Consider the following 20,472-nt stretch of genomic DNA (forward strand, 5'->3'; position numbering starts at 1 on the left):
CGTCTCTCTAGGAAAAGAACAAACCAAAATACCTAAGCACCTCGCCTGTATGCTCCCTGGCCGCTGATTTTCCCATCAGACAGGAAGGAGACCGTTGAGCTGGGTCACTGAACAAGTGATAAAAGTCTCAGTGGCATGGCCAGGCACCTGGAGTGCAGTATGAGCAGTGGTCATCAAAGTTACTGGCCGCTCTGGTAGTGCATATGTGGTTACACTGACGCCTCTCTGCGCCGGGCACACACATCTCAATTCATTTAATTCACAACAATCCGGTGAGGTAGGTTCTGTTCTTATTTCCACTTTATAGATGGGGACAGTGAGGCCCAGAGAGATTAGGTAACTTGCCCATATGCAGACAGCTAGCAAGCGGTAGAGCCAGGATTCAGGCAGGTTCCAAAAGCCCTGCCAAATTAGACTGGCTGTCAATACACTGGATCAAGCGAGGGGTAGGTGATTGGGAAGTTGGTTTTAAAAATAATTCTTTCTCTTATGCCCTTTTGGAATAGAGTCGGGAGGAAATGAATACCTGTTGAAATATATTTATAAGCATTAATTTTGGAATAACAGGGTTGAAGCTGCCGGCTCTTTTATTGTTATTATCACTCTGCACTCAGGCGGGGGGTGGGGTGGATGAGTGACAGTGGGTGTCGCTTCTCTCACAGCGGGCTGCAGGAGGATTTCCTGTCTGTCATCCAGGGTGACTGAGCACCACACAGGTGTTCTCAGGCTGACCTGGTGTACTTGTAGGGTTTTTTTTTTCTTTTTAATATAATGTTATTTTACTTTGAAGTGAAACCCTGATGGCAGAGTGTCAGGTAATACTGCAGAGATGACCCAGCAAAGAAGTGGTCAGAGCCTATCGGGGCTGAAAAGGTGAATGGCCACAGACACAGGCGATAGGCTCATCCAATCAGCTATGGACACACAGGATGCTATAGTTTGGATGTGGAATGTTCACCACAGGCTCATGTGTGAAAAGCTTAGGTCCCAGCCGGGTGCTGCTGGGAACTGGTAGAAACAGTAAGAAGTTGGAGCCTGGAGGGAGGTCTTAGGTCATGGGGGGGGTTTGGGATGCTGTCCTCTTGGCTTCTTGGGATGAGCAGCTTCCTCTGCTGATGCTCCCACATCACAGTAATGAGGCCAATATTTGAGCCAACATAAACCTTTTGTCTCTTTAAGTTGATGATCTCAGGTGTTTTGTTAGAGTGATGGGAAGATGTCAGATACACTGGCATTCAAGGGAATGCTGAGCCTAGGAGGTTACTAAGTAAGACAATGACTTTACATAAAGAATCCTGGGAACAAAAGGGATATCCTGGTTGGAGGGTGACTTTGTCTGTGGCTCAAGTGAACACTGCCAGGAAATTCCGAGGGGTGGGGGGAGGGTTTTGTTCATGCATAGTTTGTTTTCATTTTGACTGCTATAAACTGTCTCCCTGTTGGTCCTGACTATGCTGAAGTGAAAAGGGCATAAAGTCTTATCTGAAGTGATTTTGACCTCTGAGACCACTGATTCAATACACTGGATCAAGTGAGGGGTAGGTGATTGGGAAGTTGGTTTTAAAAATAATTCTTCCTCTTATGCCCTTTTGGAATAGAGTCGGGAGGAAATGAATACCTGTTGAAATATATTTATAAGCATTAATTTTGGAATAACAGGGTTGAAGCTGCCGGCTCTTTTATTGTTATCACTCTGCACTCAGGCGGGTGGTGGGGTGGATGAGTGACAGTGGGTGTCGCTTCTCTCACAGCGGGCTGCAGGAGGATTTCCTGTCTGTCATCCAGGGTGACTGAGCACCACACAGGTGTTCTCAGGCTGACCTGGTGTACTTGTAGGTTTTCTGCTTTTTGATATAATGCTATTTTACTTTTAAGTGAAACCATGCCCTTTTGGAATAGAGTCTTAGACCATGTTTCATGCTTTCCCCCACCATCTTGAGAAAAACTCATTTTGTTTCAAATATCTGTGAATTAGCTACTTTTCAGCAATTGAAGCACTGTGAATATCTAGAGGACTCGGGTTAAGGACTGAGACCCTTAAGCTACATATCTTTGGAATCTATCCCAAGGAACTAAAGCATATGATGAACGAACTCTAAAGCTGTCCCTACATTTGATTTCCTGTATGATGTTTTATCTCCGTAAAAAGTTCAAGAACATTCCAGAGCTTATGCTAGTCAGCTTTCCTTTACTGTTACAAAATACTTGAGGCAGTCAATTTAAAAGGAGGAAAGGTTCATTTTGGCTCATGATTTCAGAGGTTTCTGTCCATAGTCACTGGGTTCCATGGCTTTGGGCCCGTGGGAAGGCAGGGCAATGTGGAAGGAGTACATGGCAGAGGAGAGATGCTCACCTCATAGGGACTGGGGAGCAGAGAGCAAAAGAAGGGGCCAAGGTTCCAATACCCTCTTTAAGGATGTGACCTCAATAACTGAATCCCCCCAATAGGCCCTACTTCCTGAAAGACTGGGACCAAGCCTTCAAGACTCGGGCCTTTTGGGGACACTCACGATTCAAACTCTGGCAGAGTCCATCAGTTTCAGAGTCCACTCAAAGTACAGGACTAGGGCTTTGCTGTGTGGCCTCTGGCTTGTTTAACAACCCCAACAGGAAGAGATTTACAAGTGACATACTGGATGTGACGTGGAGCTCTGCCTATGGCCCCTTGACTGATGACAGGAAGAAATTCAAGAGATCTTGATCGTATCGCAAAACAGTCATAGTCACTCTGGGAATGTGGATGATATGACTCACCCAAGTGCTGTTTAATGAGCACTCACTAAGAGTCAGACCTTGCCCTAAGTGCTTTGCATGTACAAACTCAATCCTTGCCGTGGCCCTAAGCGATGGAGAAAATATTTTTACAATCTCTACCTGTGCAGTCCGAGAAATTAGGCATCCTGTTTGTCACCACATAGGTTGTCAGCGGAGGAGCTGGATTTTGAACCCAGTCACCGTGGCTCAAAGCCGGCATGAGCTTCTGAGGAATTAGCCCTACTTGTGCTTGCCGAGCTGAGCCAGGTTCTTTGTGAGTCAGCCTGGCCACCTGGCTTTTTCCAGTTCACAGCTAGTCACCTCCTTTCCCTTCTCTCCCTTCATCCAGATTCCTAAAAAAAAATGTGAAAAGAATTCTGCAGCACCCATTCATTCATTCAACGGGTACTTATTAAGAGCCAAGTGTGTCTAGACATGGTGCAAGACACTAGCAATGTATCAGGAAGCAAAAGCAGACTTGGCCCTGTTCTTAATGATCCTCCAGCCTAGTGCAGGACTGGACATCATTCGGACAACTAACCCCAACTGCAAAACCCTACACCATAAGGAATAGAGGAACAAGAAAGCAAAGACCTCGGAGTGCACGCACCTTCCCACTCACGCCACACACGCGCCAATCTCCGTCAAGGCAATCACGGTGAAATGAGAATAAAGATTCCAGTGGTCAAATAACTTCCATTTCCCCCCCATAGTCTCTTGCTCTTTGAGCTTTGGTTTCTCTGCCCCTTCCAGATGGAAGCCTGCACTTCCCGAGGTGCCGCTGCCAGCTCAGGGCTCATGGTGGAATTCTCCAGCTCACAAACTTCCCTCAAATTCAGGGAGCAGCCTCAATAAAGGGGAGAGTCTCTTTTGTCGGGGAAGCCTGCATCCCATAATGGTTCCTATAAGGGAACAAAAGACTTGTCCTCTTGCTCCCATTGGGATATCTCCAAAGGCTCTGCAGCAAGCCAGGGGACCACCTGAACTACCACTGTGACTGCTCCTCCCTCTGCCCCTTCCTGCTCCCATACCTGCGTCCAGGTGCTGCTCCCGAGAGCTTTAGCCAATGAGCAACCTGCCTGCACCTGCCCATCTTGGTGTTTGTTTTCTGGGGAAACTGACCTACAACCGTTGGTGCAGGAGCAATCCTCACATGCAGACTCTAAAGGGGATTTGGGAGCTGAAGAGCCACCATCCAACTGGCAGCGAGGACCCCATCCAGTGACGTGCTGAGCCAATTTGTAATGGCCAGCGAGAGCCAACTGAGCCTGTCTCTTCCCAACTCCCTCCTCAGTGCCACCGCATTGGCGGCTTGGAATTGGCCCCAGCGGGGATATTTACAGCACAGAAATTAGCGTAAGCTGCATATAAAGACTGATTTCCCCCGTCCAAGAGCCAGGTAACACTGGGAAGCATCCCACGAGTCCAGCTTCTGTGTAGATTGATACAGCAGCAGGAGTGGGAGCCGTTTATTGTAGGGCAGGAGGGGTATATATACACTCCACACAGCTTATCTTAATTAGCATAAACTAGATACAGCAGTCAACCAATAAGGAATCTCCACACTTAATGGCTCGCTTTTGTTACTCCACAAACCACTCCCTCTGGCATTTTGCCAGGCGCCATCCAGACTTGTTTACAGACTCTAACATTTGCTACCACACCCAACAGTGGTAAAGTGAGATGGGATCCCCGGCGGGGAGTGGGTGCCTTGGCGGTGACAACATCTCAAGTTCATCCTTTGCATGATCCGCGCTGCAGTGGGGAGGACGGTCCATATTGAGCCACTCATCATCCCCAGCTTCTCCAGGAAAAGAAATCAGTCGGGATCCTGGAAGATCAGCTCCCCAAAGGGGTGAACTTACTGCACGAAGCAAGCGGATGCCAGAGGCAAAGTGGGTGGTTGACGGAAGGAAGTGCTGTTGCCTGGTCTGAGTGCCCCTCCCCGACCCAAGCCGCTCAGGCTCTGTCCAGGGAGACTGCTACCTGCTCCCGGAGGGGTCCCTTTCAAGGACCTGCTTGGGTACAGAGCGGTGACCCTCTGGGGCCAGTGGGGGGACATCTTTGAAGGGCAAGCCTAGCTTCAGAGCCCCCTTGGGACTGACCAGGACCTCTCTGTGGCTGCATCAGGGTTTAGCTTCTCCTTCTTCCCCAATTCCCAGTCTCTCCCGGGGGGCTGACCCTGAGTACAGCCCAGTGGGCCCCCAGCACACAACCTTCACCCGAGACTTTGTTTCCCTGGGAACCCATCTTACAACCCGTCTTACACCCACATTCATGGGTTAATAAATACCCAGATTTTTATTTTTCATTTTTCATTTTTCTCCTCTGTGGAGGAGCCATTTAAGATGCCTAGTGCACCATATGGCTGGAAAAGGAAGCCCACGGTTTACAATTAGGGGACGCTGGGCTACGTGCATTGAAGCAGGACTCTTTGCTACAGGATTTTAGAAAGCTTTACATTCTTGCTGTGCAGAGACACTTCCCTGGTATGCACAGGCCACGGATTGGATCCCCAGCACTGTCAAAGCAAAAACCACCATCGTGCCCCGGGAATCTCTGAGTCAGGGATCCAGGTCGCAGCACATCTCCAACATGTGACTGCAGAACACGATTCTTCACAGTGCATGTTGCAGGATGGGCACCCTGCTCCACACACGCAGGGAAACTCTGGGTAAGGTGACCTGTCTTTATATAGAACCCAAACCCGACGTGTCTGCTTAAATTGTGAGCTCTCTCTGCTCATGGTGGGGAAACAGAGGTCGCCATTGTTCAAATGCTATTTTAAAAAATGATCAAAGAGTAATAATGGCCACTTATTGTCAGTATTTTACCTGCTGACATTTGCTTGCTGGCTGAAGAGGATTAGGAATCTCTCACTATTAAAGAAGGGATGTGAATGAATCAAAGTGTCTTTTTCTTTCCCCAGTTTTGGATAATAGATCCCAAGGGTGGGGGGCGGGGGGAGGCACGGATCTTCTCCCAAGAGGAGAAACTGAAAGGTTCAGAGAGGCAAACTGACCAGCCCGAGGTCACGCAGCAGAGAAGAGACAGGGGTGAGTCTCCTTGTCTCCAAAGCTCATGCTCTTGGTTGACCTCTGTGAGTATTTTCAGATATTCTCAGGTAATAGGTATACAAACAAAAGTGGCCACTTTTTATTGATCCACTCTAAATCTCCACAGGTATCTGTTCTCCCACATCCCAATGACAATGTGAGACAGATCTCGCCATCCCTCCGCCCTGCACCCTTGATAAAAAACTGAGGTCTAGACAAGCGGATGGATTTGACAGTACCTGGTAGAGCTGGATTCGAACTCACAGCTGACTCCAAAGCCAACAGGTCTCCCACTACCCTAAGTGAACTCTCCAAGCCTGGGAGCATGCCACTTTGTCATCTGGGAAGGCATTTCAGAAAACAAATTTCTGTACGAACACTTATGCCACCAAAAGTTCAAGGGCTGAAGATATTTGGACCTTCCATTTGAAAAGACGGTTTTCTGGTCAAGTTATTGTTATGATTTTTTAATGTGGGGCCCTCTGAGTCAGCCCTAGCCGCAAGGAAAGGAGTCAAAAAAGATATTTACTCTCAGTGGAGAGGGGCATTAGAAAAGGAGAGAAGAAAACTTTCCTCAAACTGTGGTTAACTAGAGGAATCAAAGATACACAAAGAAACCAGAAACAGGGAAGGAATGGGAAGGGCCCGTGGGCCACATCCAGGATGATAAGAAACGTAATTAACTTGAGCCAAGTTTCCTCAGGCAGGGGCAGCCGTGTCCTACCCCCCAGGTGTGCGGTTCCGTTTATTAGTTCTGGGCTGGGGACATGGGGCCGAATGGTGGTCCTGGTGGAACATACAGGAGACTCATTAATGGCCATTTGCTGGCTGCAGGGCGTGGGGAGATGTGACTTGGGTCCTTCTCTGAATGATTCAGAAAGTGCAATTCAGAAGCCTTGGCTATGCCTGCATCCAAAGTAGCGACCAGCACACAAACCCCTGATCTTCAAAAATTCTGGGGCTTGAAGACAAGGGCTCAAGTCTGGCAGAAGCAGCAGTGACCTAGATGAAGTCCCAGGCCACCAGGCTGTGGATATGGGGGTCTGGGGGTGTTGAAGGATGAGATGCAGAAGACGTTCTCCATAGAGAGCAATCCGTGAATGTCTGAGGTCAACGATGATTTTTTTTCCCAACTATTTAAATTCGTGGACTATAATTCAGCCTCATCCATGAAGAGATTTGGGGGTTATCCCTTCCTTCTGCTGGTCTCGTAGACTTTAACCCTCAATTTGAGTTAATAGGATGCCGTTATAGATATCAAAGTTTCCTCTGGAGCCTTCTCATCTAGAGATGACAAACAAGTTAAAGTCCTATGTCACAATTCTGATTCCTGGTGGTAGTTGGCTTGGAGTGCTGGCCTGAGAAGATGTGGAGACCAAATCTGGGTGTGAAGGGAAAGAATGCTGGGATCCATTGGTCATGTCTGCCAGGAGCACAGGAGAGAGGAGGGAAGGTACGCGAGCCACGTATCTGTTATCCTGAATCCAGGTGTTTCAATACAATGATGAGTTTCATCCCTCCTTGTTTCAAAAATAGTTGGGAGAAGCTCACTCCATCTACCAGCCCAGAAACAAACCACGGTCACTGCTCTCCTATGCCGCTGGCTCCCTCTCAGCTCACCATGATCGCTCTGACCTCTTAGCTTTGCAGGTTCTAATCTGGCTGCCACCTCATGACAGTGGTTTGTGATTCGAATCTAAAAAATGTCCTCCGAGAGCCCGTGTGTTAGACAATGCAGCAGTGTCCAGGATTATGAGCACTGTAACCTCAAAAGTGGATTAATCCATTTGACGAGTGAATGCTTTGAATAGACTTGGATGATTTGAATACAGTTACCACTGGGTGGTAGTTGTAGGAAGATGGGGGTGTGGCTGGGAAGGTGGGTCACTGGGGGCTTGCCTTTGGAGACTGTCCTGTCCCTGGCCCCCTCTCCTCTTTCTCTCTATTCCTAGCTCTCATGAGTTAAGCAGCTTTCCTGCACCAGGCCCTTCCACCAGGATTTTCTGCTTCACTTCAGGCCCAAAGCAATGGAGTTGGCCGACCGTGGACTGAACCTCTGAAAACGTGAGCCCCAAATAAACTTTTCATCCTCGAAGTTGTTCTTGTCAGGAATTTTGGTCACAGCAACACAAGGCCGACTCACGAGTGAGACTCTGATGTATACAGATTACCATCTGATACGAGGTCAGGTCTCAGAGCCAGCTCAAACTTAGCGACACGCCTGTGGTCGATTGAAAAATGGCCCCAAGTCTCCAACCTTTTGCAATGTGACTTGGAAGTTCTTCCCACTGCCAAGTGGAATCCATTCTTCCATCTTTAGTCTGGACGGTGCACCGAGCTGGACCCTGAGGATTCACGGGACAGGTTGGTTCTGCTGTTGGGCGACATTCATAACTCCTCCTTCTGACCACAGGCCAGTCACTCATACGTCAGAATGGACACTCCTGCTTGAAGGGCAGTGGAAAAGGCAGAGGTCAGCAGCCTCACCTGCAGGACTTGAAGCCAGGGACCAGGTATCTCAGCGCCTCATCTTTTGATTTAACCTGCTCATGTGTGTGTGTGTATCCACCAGCCCCCTTGCTCACTTTCCTATTAACAGACAAGCCTTCATCCTTATTTTTAATTAAATTCTCGGTATGCAGAAGAAAATAATTAATCCCATGAATACACACTTGCTCAGGACCACGAGAGTGGACGTGACCCAGTCTATGGGTGAAAACTCGTCATTATAGCCCCTGGGCTCTGCCTTTTCCTCGGTTTCCACGTCCAATCCAATAGCCAGTCTGGTAGCTCTACCTCCAAAGAAATCCTGGCTCTGTCCTCTGGTCCCCAATCCGCTGCCATGTCCCTGATCCATGCCCATGTCCCCTCTCACCACAGATTTTCAGCTGGTGTCCGGGCAGTGGATAGAGTGTTCTTTAATACTCAGTCCATGTCCTTCTCTTGCTTAAAACCTTCCCACAAGTTCTCGTTGCTCCTGGACTAAAAACCAGACATGTTGTGTCAGCTTGCAGGGCCGTGCCTGGCCCAGCCTGGCCCAGTGCTCCCACCTTGTCTCAGGCCTCACTCCTACCTCACTCTGCGCCAGCCAGATGGGCCGGGTTTCTGTTACTTCCACAACCCAGCTTGTTCCCACGTTGGTCCCCCTTTCACCCGCTGCTCTCTCCCCACTACATCTTTGGGTGAATGATCCTCTCTCACTATGCAGGGCTCAGGCCCAGGGTCTTCTTTATAATCCTTTCTTCCCTGGCCTGCTCTGGCTGAAGTAAGAGTCACCACCCTGTCACCACAATTGATAGATCACCTGTTTTCGTCCTTCCAGACCTCAGATCCTGGGGAGGGTTTTACCTGCTAGCTGGTTCTTTGTCTTCACCCCATTATGAACCTCCTCCTCCTCCTCCTCCTCCTCATCATCATCATCATCTCTTACTTGCTCAGGACAGGAATCTCCTCTGTTTCATTCATTGCTGAGTTTCCAGTACTTACAACAATGTCCGCTGGGCACCTGGCGGTACTTCACAGTCGATAAATATTTGTTGAAAAATGTGAATAAGCACAGAGGGCGAGGGAGACACCAAGAATGTCTCAGTCATCATTCTCTCACGATCATGAAGGATCCGAGGCACTGACTTGTAAACAGTAAGACTTAGTTTGGCTCTTGGTGTTGGAGGTTCTAGAACTTTCTTCAGGCCTCTGGTGAAGCAGCACATCAAGGCTGGGGTGTGTGAGTATCTGGTAGAGCAAAGCTGCTCAGCTTATGAACCAGGAAGCAAACAAAACAAAACAAAAAAACAGCAAGAGGAAGAGACTAGGGTCCCACAGTACCTTTGAGGGCCCACCCCCAATAGCCTAAATACCTCCCAATCCCCGCCCCTCCGCCCCCTGAAGTTTCCACCACCACCCAATAGCGCCACCTGGGGGAACTAGGAGGTCATGCATCCAAGCCACAGCCAAGAAGCGCCTAACTCGAATTAAAAAATAGCTTCTTCCTTTTCCAAAAAAATCCCACCTAATCGCCTTCCTTGGGCTGTCTACCAAATGCAGCCAGAAAGCCAAGTCTCAGGTCTCCAAAACACTTGCCTATCCTGCACCCTGCCGGGGTCTGCACTGGGGAGGTCAGTGGTGGAAAATTCACCTGCCTGTGGCTAACTAAAATTTGCCTTGGGTAAATCACGGCGCGGGTCCCACAGTTTGCTTGTTTGGGGGCGTGCAGAGCGTGCAGCCTAGTGCCACCCCACATCTGGGAGGTGCAGGGACAGGCGAGGAGGGAAGCAGCTGGAGTTCCATTCTTTTTAGCATCATGTTCCATTGGCGGTGAAGCCCGGGATGGTGCAATTGAATTCTAAGGGGGCTGGAGTATTAAATAAAAATCCAAAGACGGTCAGGGTGTTTGGCTCCAGGTGGGCTGGACTCTATTAGGAGGTAGCACAGATTTTAAAGAACAGGGAGTAAAAAAGGCAGCATCTTCTTTCCTAAAAATTCGCATCATTGAACCCTGGTAGATGGTCCCACAGGCCGGGTGGAGAGGGAGTCCACCTCTCCAGGAGGTGACTGTCCCCGGAAAGCAGGACCTTTCCTTCTGAAGGGGAATCGCTGCCCCCTTAGATGCAGGTGGACGGAGAACCTCACTATGTGCACATCCACAAGACTGGGGTTCTCATTAGAATAAGATACATTCCATGCTTGTATGATTGAATCCCAATGGACTCTAATGTTGTATATAACTAAAAAGAACCAATAAAAAAATAATTTTAAAAAAACACTGCCTCATTAAATTTGGATGTTTCTGTTTTAATATCATTTAAGATCTGTATGCACTTTTAAAAAAGCATACCTTGTGTAGTTTTGTGTCTAAAATGCATTGCACCAGCAAAAATATTAATTTTATTTTTTATAAAAGTTGGTCTCATATTAGGAGTTCTCTTTCAGTTAATGAAATATATTTAGTCTTGGAAAAAAAGTGTGGGTGGGATCCAGGAGCATGGCCAGGTGGAACGATTCATTGTCATTTCTTGGTTTCTTGGTGTTAGATTTCTCTGTTTGGCCCTTTCCTGGTTTCTCCTTCGAGTCCAGCCATTGGACGGGCTAAGCCTGTCTGATGAGGATGTTAAATTCTAGCTGGTCCAGAGTCGTGAAATGTGTCTGGCAGGAGTCAAAGACTCTGCTTGCCAACTAAAAGGTGGTGGATGTGCCGAGGTCTGCAGAACCTTGACCTCAAGCTGCTCAGGCCTTTGGGGTCGGTGGGAAACTCAGTGGTGTGCTGGTGGAAGGGCAACAACCAGCTCCTGGGGACCGGTTGTTAAAAGTCTGGATTTGCAGTGCTTGCTGATTTCCATCACATAAATATTCCCATGGGGTTTGATTTCAAGCTCCAACATGGCATCGGTGAGCCCAGAGCTGTAGGGTGTCCACTGCACGCATTCTGCCACCATCAGAAAGAAGCCTCAATAACCCAGACCACAGTAATAGCCGGGAGGGGACGGTTCTAGTGCCTGTGATCTGTATTTTCTGGTATAATTTATTTAATTACAAATTGATCTCATTTATTTTGTTGGGACCAGGGATCGAATCCAGAAGTCCAGGAGCCACATCCCCAGCCTTTTCCCACCAGGGAGGCTGGCTTTGAACTCGTGATCCTCCTGCCTCGGCTTCCTGAGCCGCAGGTGGGACCTGGAGACCCAGGTGCTATTATTAGGGATGTCATTAGCAGCGGTGGCACCTTCGTCGCTGGGTCTCTGGGCTGATGACATTCGGCTGGTGAGAACCAATACGGTGCCCGGCCAGCGTCTGCTCTGACCGGTGGGTGTCCCTGATGAAGTGCCGAATCTGTGTTTTGGACCTCACGTCCGATCCGACTTCCCTGCAAAGTCTGGCTTACCTTCCAGACACCCCGCAGCACAGAGTGGGCGCCCCTGTCGGGAGGTTCCGCTTTCTCTTCTTCCTGCTGCCCGGTGCTGCCCAGATGGCCCTTGGTCTCTCGCCTCTCACTATCCCCACAGAGTCAAAGTTCCCACGCTGCCCACCTTAAATGCTGTAGAGGCCAATACGTCCACAATGAACAGAGGGTCCCTTGATCCTGAGAGCCAAGTTCAAACGTCGTGTCTGAGCTCAGCTCCACCTGAGACTGTCAGGTGGGTCCCCTCCAGCGGGGGTGTGGTCTGCAGGGTGGTCTCAGAGCAGACTGTTCTATTATTAGGCCTCTGGGGCTGCTCTAACAGCATGCCACAGAGCCATGGCTTGAACACAGACGTTTACTTTCTCACAGTTCTGGAGGCTGGAAGTTCAAGGTCAAGGGCTGGTCTCTCCGAGGGCTCTCTTCTTGGCTGTGTCCTCCAACACGACCTTCTCCCTGCACACATCTCTGATGTCTCCCAAGACACTAGTCAGACTGGACTAGGGCCCCACCCCTATAGCCTCATTGTACCTTGCACACCTCTCCAATGGCCCTAGCTCCAGCTAGAGTCACTTTGGGGGCAAGGACTTCAATATATGAAATTTTTCCAGGGCAAGCGGGCACAATTGAGTCCACAACCAACCATTAGACACTTGAATTGTGGCTGGTCCAAATTAATATGTGCTCCCAAGTATGAAATACACCACGGGTTTTCTTTTCTTTGTTCTTTCCTTTTTATTTATTTTTATTTTTTTTTGGTACTGGAGATTGGACCCAGGGACGCTTAACCGCTGAGCCCCAGCCCCAGCTCTTTTTAGTATTTTATTTAGAGACAGGGTCTCACTGAGTGGCTTAGGGGCTTTGCTAAGTTGCTGAGACTGGCTTTGGACTCATGATCCTCCCACCTCAGCCCCCCGAGCTGCTGGGATTACAGGCACATACCCCGGTGCCCGGCAACACCATGTGTTTTCTATCATCATTTTTCAATATTTCATTCCTTTTTATCATGTACCAGAAACAGAATGAAAAACGTCTCATTAAATACCGTTTTATATTGATTACATGTTGAAACATAATATTTCGGACATTTTGGGTTAAATAAAATTTAGTCTTAGAATTGCTTCCACTGTGTGACGGGTCAAAAACTCAAAATGACATACATGGCTCACACTCTGTTTCCACTGGACGGTGACTGTCCAGGGACATTTGAAGAGCTGATAGAGCCTTCCTTCTTGCAGTCAGAGGGAAAATCACTTTCTGGGATCCTCTCTGTAACCCATCCCCTAATACCTTTCACCCTGTTCCTTCTCCCTGCCCCCGACCCCATGTCCCTTCTTGGGCTGAATCAGTTCCGTCAGAGGAAGGACGGAGATGGCTGTGGGGAGGGGGAACTTGGAGATGATGGAGGCGATGGAGGAAAGGTCTCCCTGTGCACCTCGCTCTGGTCCAGCTCAGAGTGGGAGATAACTAGGAGGCGCTGACCTTCCCCATGGCCCATGTCACCAGTCCTAGCGCACCTCACAGTGTTGAGGGCCAAGTCTCCAGCTCCTGCCCTGCCTGGAATTGCTTTGCCAAAAGCCCCATTTGGTGATCCCACTTTGGAATGCTCCGGCTCTCAGGAAAGAGTTCAGAAAGAAAAACACTCCCATCTTACCGCCTAGAGATGAATCACCTGTTTTCCTGGATCTCTTTTGCTTACATGGCCAGGGAGGGAAGGAATGAGGAGCGAGCTGGAGAAGGGAGCTCAGAGACACAGGAAGGGTCCCACGCTAGTCTCAAAGACCTATTTTATCTTCATTTTGCAGACAGAGAAACAGGCAGGCGAGATAACTCCTCCAGTGTCACCAACTGGCAGGTGGCAGGGCCAGTGATGGACGCCGAGTCCATCTGACTCTCTGCTATTATCTATTGCACCAAGGGAAGATTTCTGGAGCGCGTGAGGACTCTCTTGAGCTGGATTCCCATCCGGATGGAGAGCAGAGGGGGCTCTAGGCAGGAGACTGACCGAGCGAGGCTGTAGAGGCACATCTAGTGCAGATGCTCCCCGAAGGGCACAGTGGGTCGGGCTCCCGCCTCTGCTGCTGACTGCTGACCCTCCTGTCAATCTTCTGCTAACCATGGAGGAATGAGGGGACACTGGGATCTGGCAAGGACTCATTGGAACCTCCTCCCTCTGACAGGGGTCAGGCAGACATGAGTGGTGGGAACAGACCTCGAGGTTTAGGGAATGATTCCATGAAACAGGCCCACGGTGCCGACCCCCCATGCCGACCCCTGCATTTCCAAGAAAGCAATTTCCCTGCAGCCCTGCCTGGCTTCAGTGAATGGGCTGGGTCCCACTCTTCAGCAAGCTACCTGTTATCTGCAGGAAACACCCAGGCCCCAAACGACATCGGTACGAAAAACCCCAGTTACCCCAGAGCGGGAGACCTTGGTGACCCTTTTCAAGACCAGACCCTGGAACTCAGGACGGTGAGGATGATTTCTCCTACCCATAAACTCTGCAAGAATGTATGGTGGGAATCCAGTGGGAACTGGTCACCAAGGGCCAAGGCGACCTAGAGTTGTCATGGCAGTGGGGACTTGAAAGTCTGATGTCATCCTGCTGCCAGTCAAAATTCAAGAGGTGGACCTGGGTGAGACTCTCTGGAAACTTCTCTGGGATCCCCAATAAAACTGGAGTGGAGGAGAGGCACGTTGTCCCTCTCCTGTCTGAGAGGACCCACTCTCTCCCTTGAGAGTGTCCCCTGTCCCTCTTGCTATCCCTTCAATAAACTCATGCCTGTCCCTCTGAGCGACGTGTCTGAAGTCTTTCTGACTTGACCACAAGAATCGGGGTTAGAATGTGGGCATCTTCATCCTGCCTCAGTTTCTTGGAAGACCCCCACCCTGTAACACTCTCAGGTCCCCTCCCACATTGCAAGACGTCTATCTCTTCTCGTTTAAATGAATCCTATTGGGTTCACTCTTCCCTTTCATTCTTGTCTGTGAATTTTAATCTTCAAATTCGTGAGACAAGAACCCAGAAGGAAATTGGCGAGGCCTGCAGCCTGCACAGACCCCACCTGTCAGCAGAAGCAGGGAACCTAGTGTCATCGCAAAACTCGGGTTTCCCCTCCCCCACGGCAGGCTTGTCCTGACAGGTGGTCTGTGGGTCTTTCCCTACAGACTCACCGGCTTCGCATGAGGTCTTTTTTGATGTTTATTATTTCCTTGTTCATATACTTGATGTTCTTCATTGATTTGCCTGGAACCTGATGGGACAATAAGTGAGAGAAAAGGGGGTGTTAATACGACTGATCCAAATGCAGCCGGGGACAGAGGCACAGCTGTTCCCCTGAGCTGTCTGTGTTAGTCAGCTTTCCATTACTATAACAAACACTCTGAGATGATCAAACTAGAAAGAGAAAAGGTTTATTTTGGCTCATGGTCTTGGAGATTCAGGTCCCAGATGGGTTGACCCCTCTGCTTTGGGCCTGCAGTGAGAGAGCTCCTCATCCAGGGCACATGCGATACAGCAAATCTGCTCACCTCATTGCAAAAAACAGAGCAAAAAACAGAGAAAGGAAAGAGCAGGGCCCACAATTCCCATTGAAGCCACGCCCCCAATGACCTAAAGACCTCTCACCAGGCTCCACCTCTTAAAGGCTCCACCTCTCCTAATACTGTCACCTGAGAACCAAGCCTTTAGCACATAAGCCTTCATCAGCCTTTGGGAAATGTTCCAGATCCAAACCACAGCAATGCCTGACCAGACTGGATGAGTGCTGGGCAGCACAAAGTCTGTCTCTATCAAGAGGCTCCTTGAGGCACAGTGGACATAGAAAAGGCTTTGGACACAGTGGACCTAAGCTCTGATTTTAATTTTCCCACTGACCAGTTATGTGAACTTGGGACAAATTACTCAACCTCTGGGGACCTCGTTTTCTTCAGTAGAATGGGGGGAATAATTTCTACCTTGTAGTGAGGATTCAATAAAATGCAAAATTCTGGACTCATAGCAAGTATTTGATAGTAAATGGAACTGACTTACCAGCCTTACACTTTGGGAAAAGCAAAGAATTGAACATTGAAAATAATTGTTGGTGTCGACTGGCAGCTAATTTAAAGAGATGAATCTGGTCGTTGAAAAGATGACAATGTACCTTCCCCCCCTCTCCTTCCCCCATAGCAGGATTTTATGAGTGAATTATCCACACATTGTTCATGGACTTTTCTTTCCCTTTTCTCTATTCATTTGTCATAACTAAACCTTGAGGAAACCTCACAATACAAAACTTTATCAGTCCTAAGTTGATACCAGGTCAACAAAAAGAAATTAAAATTAACTATATTTTAATAAAATAATCACTCTTCTCAGATACCAGTTTAGAGAAACATGAACCAGAATATTATCTGGTTTATCCTGCCTTGAAATTAATTCCTACACATTTTTTTTTAAATAAAAATAAATACTAAGAAATTATGGGGAAATAGGCACTCAAATAAATCCAGTGGGGAAAATAAGTGGGATAACTTTTTGGAAGGACCATTCACCTGTGCATACCAAATACTTCAGAAGCGAGCATGCCCTTAGATTCCCTGTCAAATGTCCTAAGGGGATATTCCTGAATGTGCACTGAGATTCATCAACAAAATTATTCATCATAATGCTGCTTGTAATAGCAAACTCTTGGAAACTACTTATACTGCTTGCAACAGAAGACAGGTCAGATTATGGTGCATCTGAACAACAGAATACATGCAGCAATTAAATGTAATGGTAACGCAACCATTGAGTGATGTTCCGGTTCTTGGAGTGAGAAGACCTGCTACCAAGTAATAGGTGTAGCATGGATCTGTTTTTCGTTTTTTGAAAAAATTATCTATGTGGATATACATATACCAAAGATGTGAAAGGACACAGCCCACCCAAGGCGGCTCAGATAAAGGGTGCAGAATCTATGGAATTTCCCCAGAGTATCTGCAACTGCAGCTACTACTTGTCTACTTCAGAAAAGTACATATGCTTCCCGACTTACGATGGTCCGACTTAAGATTTCTCAACTTAAGCACGGTGCCATAGTATAATCCAGATAACCATTCTTGTTTTTAAAGTTTCAGTACAACTGCCCATAAATGACATGAATGGTCAACATCGTACTGTAAAATAGTCTTTGTGCTAAATGATTTCACCCAACCATAGGCCAACGTAAGCGATCTGAGCATGTTTAAGGTAGGCTACTCTGATGTTAGGCAGGTGAGGTGCCTTAAATGTGCTTTTGGTTGATGACAGATCAACGTATGATGGGTTTATCGGGATGTGACCCCGTGGTAAGTTGAGGAGCATCTGTATTTGGAAGCCCCAATGTATATGGGATAGCCTCAGATAAACTCAATTAAATAATGAAACCATGAAATCATTTACAAAAATTCAGCTCTTTAGCAACGGATTGCAGGTAATGCAACTTGTCCATCCTAACACTCCAGAAAGTTCCAACCCCTTGGGCTGAAAGTTGACAGTGTTCATCCTGAGGGACAGGTGGGTAGAGTATCTGCAGAACTTTCTCACTCTTTCACATGAAGGACATTCACTGTCCTCAGACACCCAGAATCCCTTCTGCTCCATCTTGATACCCATCTCCTGCCCAGGCTTTTTGCCCCCCTCAATTGGCACTTGCATCTTAGGGAGTCACTGATGGCACCAGCAGCAGGGTTGGCCCTGAATGATTGAAGCCAGATAGCAACACAATGTCCTTCAGCAGTGACTGGTTCAGGACTGGTCATGTGATCCAGTTTGAGCAAAGGAGATGCCAGCAGAGATCTCCCAGGGACTCCCTGGAACCCAAATTCCCAGATCTTCCAGGAACCACAGGCAGAGATGTTCTCTTTCCTCACTTGACTATGAATGGGAAAGCAGACATGCCTTGGGAGTTGCTGGCAGCTCTTTTGTGCCCATGAGGAAAGCCAACCTCAGGCTAAGAAGATGAGGTGAAAGGCACAGAAGAGAGTCATTCCCATTGGCTTGTTCAAATAATAAAGCTTCACTAGAACCTTGACTTTTCCTGAGTGCTTTTTTTATTATTATTTACATCCCGTGTGAATTGGGTCATCTGTTACCTAAAACTGCAAGATTTCTATCTGAAATGTGTCCCTCCCTTCCTTGGGAGTGCCAAGACAGGTGGAGACCAGGAACTATATTAAGGAGTCCTTCTTCACCCCCTCCACCCCTTCTGAGAGATCAGAATTAGATGATCTTCCATCTAGAACATTCTACCGGGAAAGCCATGGCATTGGCCATATCGAGACCAAAATATTTGGAACTGAGGTAGCCTTCCCTTGTAATCCTTCTTCCCTGCAGGACTACAGTTAAAAGAGACTGTGGACTAAACACATAGATGAACCTTCACCGTAAAGCAGTGTGCTGTGCTGCGCTGGCCACAGCCTCTTCTTTGCGTCGTTTTCTCTTGTGTTTGGTTTATGGTTTTGTCCACAGCCCTAAGAACAACAGGCTCTCTCTCTCTGTCTCACACACACGCACACACACACACGCACACGCACAGCCTGGGTGTGTGGCAGGCCCTACCATCTCCATTAGGGTCAGGGCACCCTCTGATGTTCGCACAACTCCCCGATCACCCCATCCCCCTGCATTTCTGCACACGTGGCCCCGCCATTAAGCCATGCGTGACCGGACACGCCCGGGTGCCCCAGCAATTCTACTTCTACCCAAGGAAATAACGTCGCCAGGGTGAGAAGCTCGTCCAGAGGCTGCCCGCCACCGCAGTGTGAATCACGGAGAGAAGACACCTGAAGGCCCAGCCACAGGCGCTGGGCGCGGGGCCGGGTATGAATCATGGTCGGTCCCCACCACGGCCCGAGGGGCATCTGAGCTTGGCTGTCCCCGCTTAGCATGGCTGTCCCTGTTTATTTACTGACGTGGAAAGGCAGTAAAGGCATAAAATCTCAAGTGAAGATACATATGCCCCAAAGTGTGGAGGAATCGGATCATGGAGAGCCCTGAGATCTATGTTCATAAGACCTATGGGAACGTCTGGAAACTTCTATCATCTCAGACAAAGGTGAGTGGGGCACAGCGCGCAGGCAGCCACGGAATGAGCGGGAAGGGAGTACCACGCCTCATTAACAGGGATGTCACCATCATGGGGCGTCGGAGTTATAAGTCATTAAATAATCATTTTTGGTTATTCTTTTCTTAATCTTTCTACAATTTACATATATTAATTCTAATAAGATAATAGTGTTTTTTTTTTTTTTTTGGTGTGTGTTTGTACAGCGATTTTGACTAATTCTCTCAACGCAGGCAAAATAGAAATGTTTAATGAGGATTTAAATGGAGTCTAAGAACCCGGAATTGATACCTCAGTTAGTGGTTTTTTTTAACACATGGGATGGGGCAGGGTCTGGGCAGGAAGTGGACGCTCAGGCCGGGCAGCCTAACGGAGCAGTTACCAAGGCGTTGGAAGATCTGGGCAGCCGGCTGGGGATGAGCTGGGGATGAGCTGGGACCACCTTCAGGGCTGGAGGGACTCCGGGGAGAGGTGGCCCTCAGAAGCCTGGGGTCGGGTTCCCTGGTGCAGGCTGGGCGGGCTCACGGGGGGCAGGGAGTTTAGCTGGATTTCCCATTGCTCTGCAGCTGAACAGGAGGGCGTTAGAGATGTACCAGCTTCGACGTCCTCCCACTCCCAATTTCCCGCTGGTCCCTCCTAGTGCCTGAACTTACTTGGAAGCCCCTGACAAGGTCACCTGGGAAACGGGCAGTTTGCAAGGATCCCAGTCCGCTGTGGGTGCAGGAAATGGAAATGAGGACCTACAAGCCAACAGATAGGGGGCCCTCAGCCCCAGGCCACTTTTGGGTTATAAAACTGGTTCTTCCTTTCATTTGGTGAAGTCCCCCTTCACCGATGGTAACTGGATGCTCCTTATCTTTTGATCCGGAGCCTGAGGTTCCACCGTTGATGTGCACATTCAGAGTTGTGATTATTCTGTCTCTCAAAATCATGATCAAAAACCATGGTGTGAGTTGACTTTTCAGTACTAGAACATATTATACCTGAGATAATCAATTTATAAAGATAAAAGGTTTGTCTTAGCTCAGACTCAAGACACCTCAGTCTATGACCAACTGGCCCATTGGGTCTGGACCTGTGGTGAGGTGACACTTCATGGTGGAGGTGGTGGCAGGTGCTCATCTTGTGGCAGAAAAGTGGAAGAGAGTTGGAGGAAGAGGGCAGGTTCTCGGAGTCCCCTTTGGGGGTGCTCCCCCGGTGACCTGGAGACCTGCCACTAGATCCGGCTCTGAAAGCTTCTGCCACCTCCCAACAGCACCAAGAACCCGGGGACTCAGACCTTGGGAGACATTCCAGACCCAAGCTGTAGCCGCCAGGTTTCTAGGTGCCCTGGTCCCCTGACCCCTCCCTCCCTGTTTCTTTCTCTAGAAAGGACTCTGTGTCCCAGGTCTTCGTAGGCCACCTCCTCTTCCACCAAACCTGCCTGTCCTGGGTCCTCCCCACGCCCTTGGGTCCTTACACCTCTAAACGACATCGACTAACATGCCCCCGCGCCCAGCAACACCCACAAAAAGACGCCACGGATCCATGTTGTGGAAAACCGGAAAATCATGCAAAAAAAAAAAACAATCAGGAGAAGATAAAGCCCAGGCACAACCCCGTCCGTCACCCTCTGGGCAGATGGCCTCTGACGCGCTGTCACGACGCCCAGCCTGGGTGCGCAAAGGCCATCTACGAAATAGCCAATGCTGAGCCACGA

General features: G+C 48.7%; 1 protein-coding gene across 1 annotated transcript in view; it reads right to left on the reverse strand.

Moving 5' to 3' along the window:
• The window catches only part of Ccdc60 (coiled-coil domain containing 60), an 80,663-nt gene extending 62,680 nt beyond the window's left edge, over window positions 1-17,983 (reverse strand). Inside the window, exons 1-2 of the mRNA XM_077110160.1 lie at window positions 17,960-17,983; window positions 14,878-14,957 (exon numbers count right to left, since the gene is read on the reverse strand). Coding sequence (XP_076966275.1) covers window positions 14,878-14,957; window positions 17,960-17,983 — 104 coding nt within the window. The remainder of the gene's footprint in view (window positions 1-14,877; window positions 14,958-17,959) is intronic.
• Between the last annotated feature and the right edge of the window lie 2,489 nt (window positions 17,984-20,472).

This window comes from Callospermophilus lateralis, chromosome 1 (assembly GCF_048772815.1).
Source record: "Callospermophilus lateralis isolate mCalLat2 chromosome 1, mCalLat2.hap1, whole genome shotgun sequence".
Lineage (NCBI taxonomy): Eukaryota > Metazoa > Chordata > Mammalia > Rodentia > Sciuridae > Callospermophilus > Callospermophilus lateralis.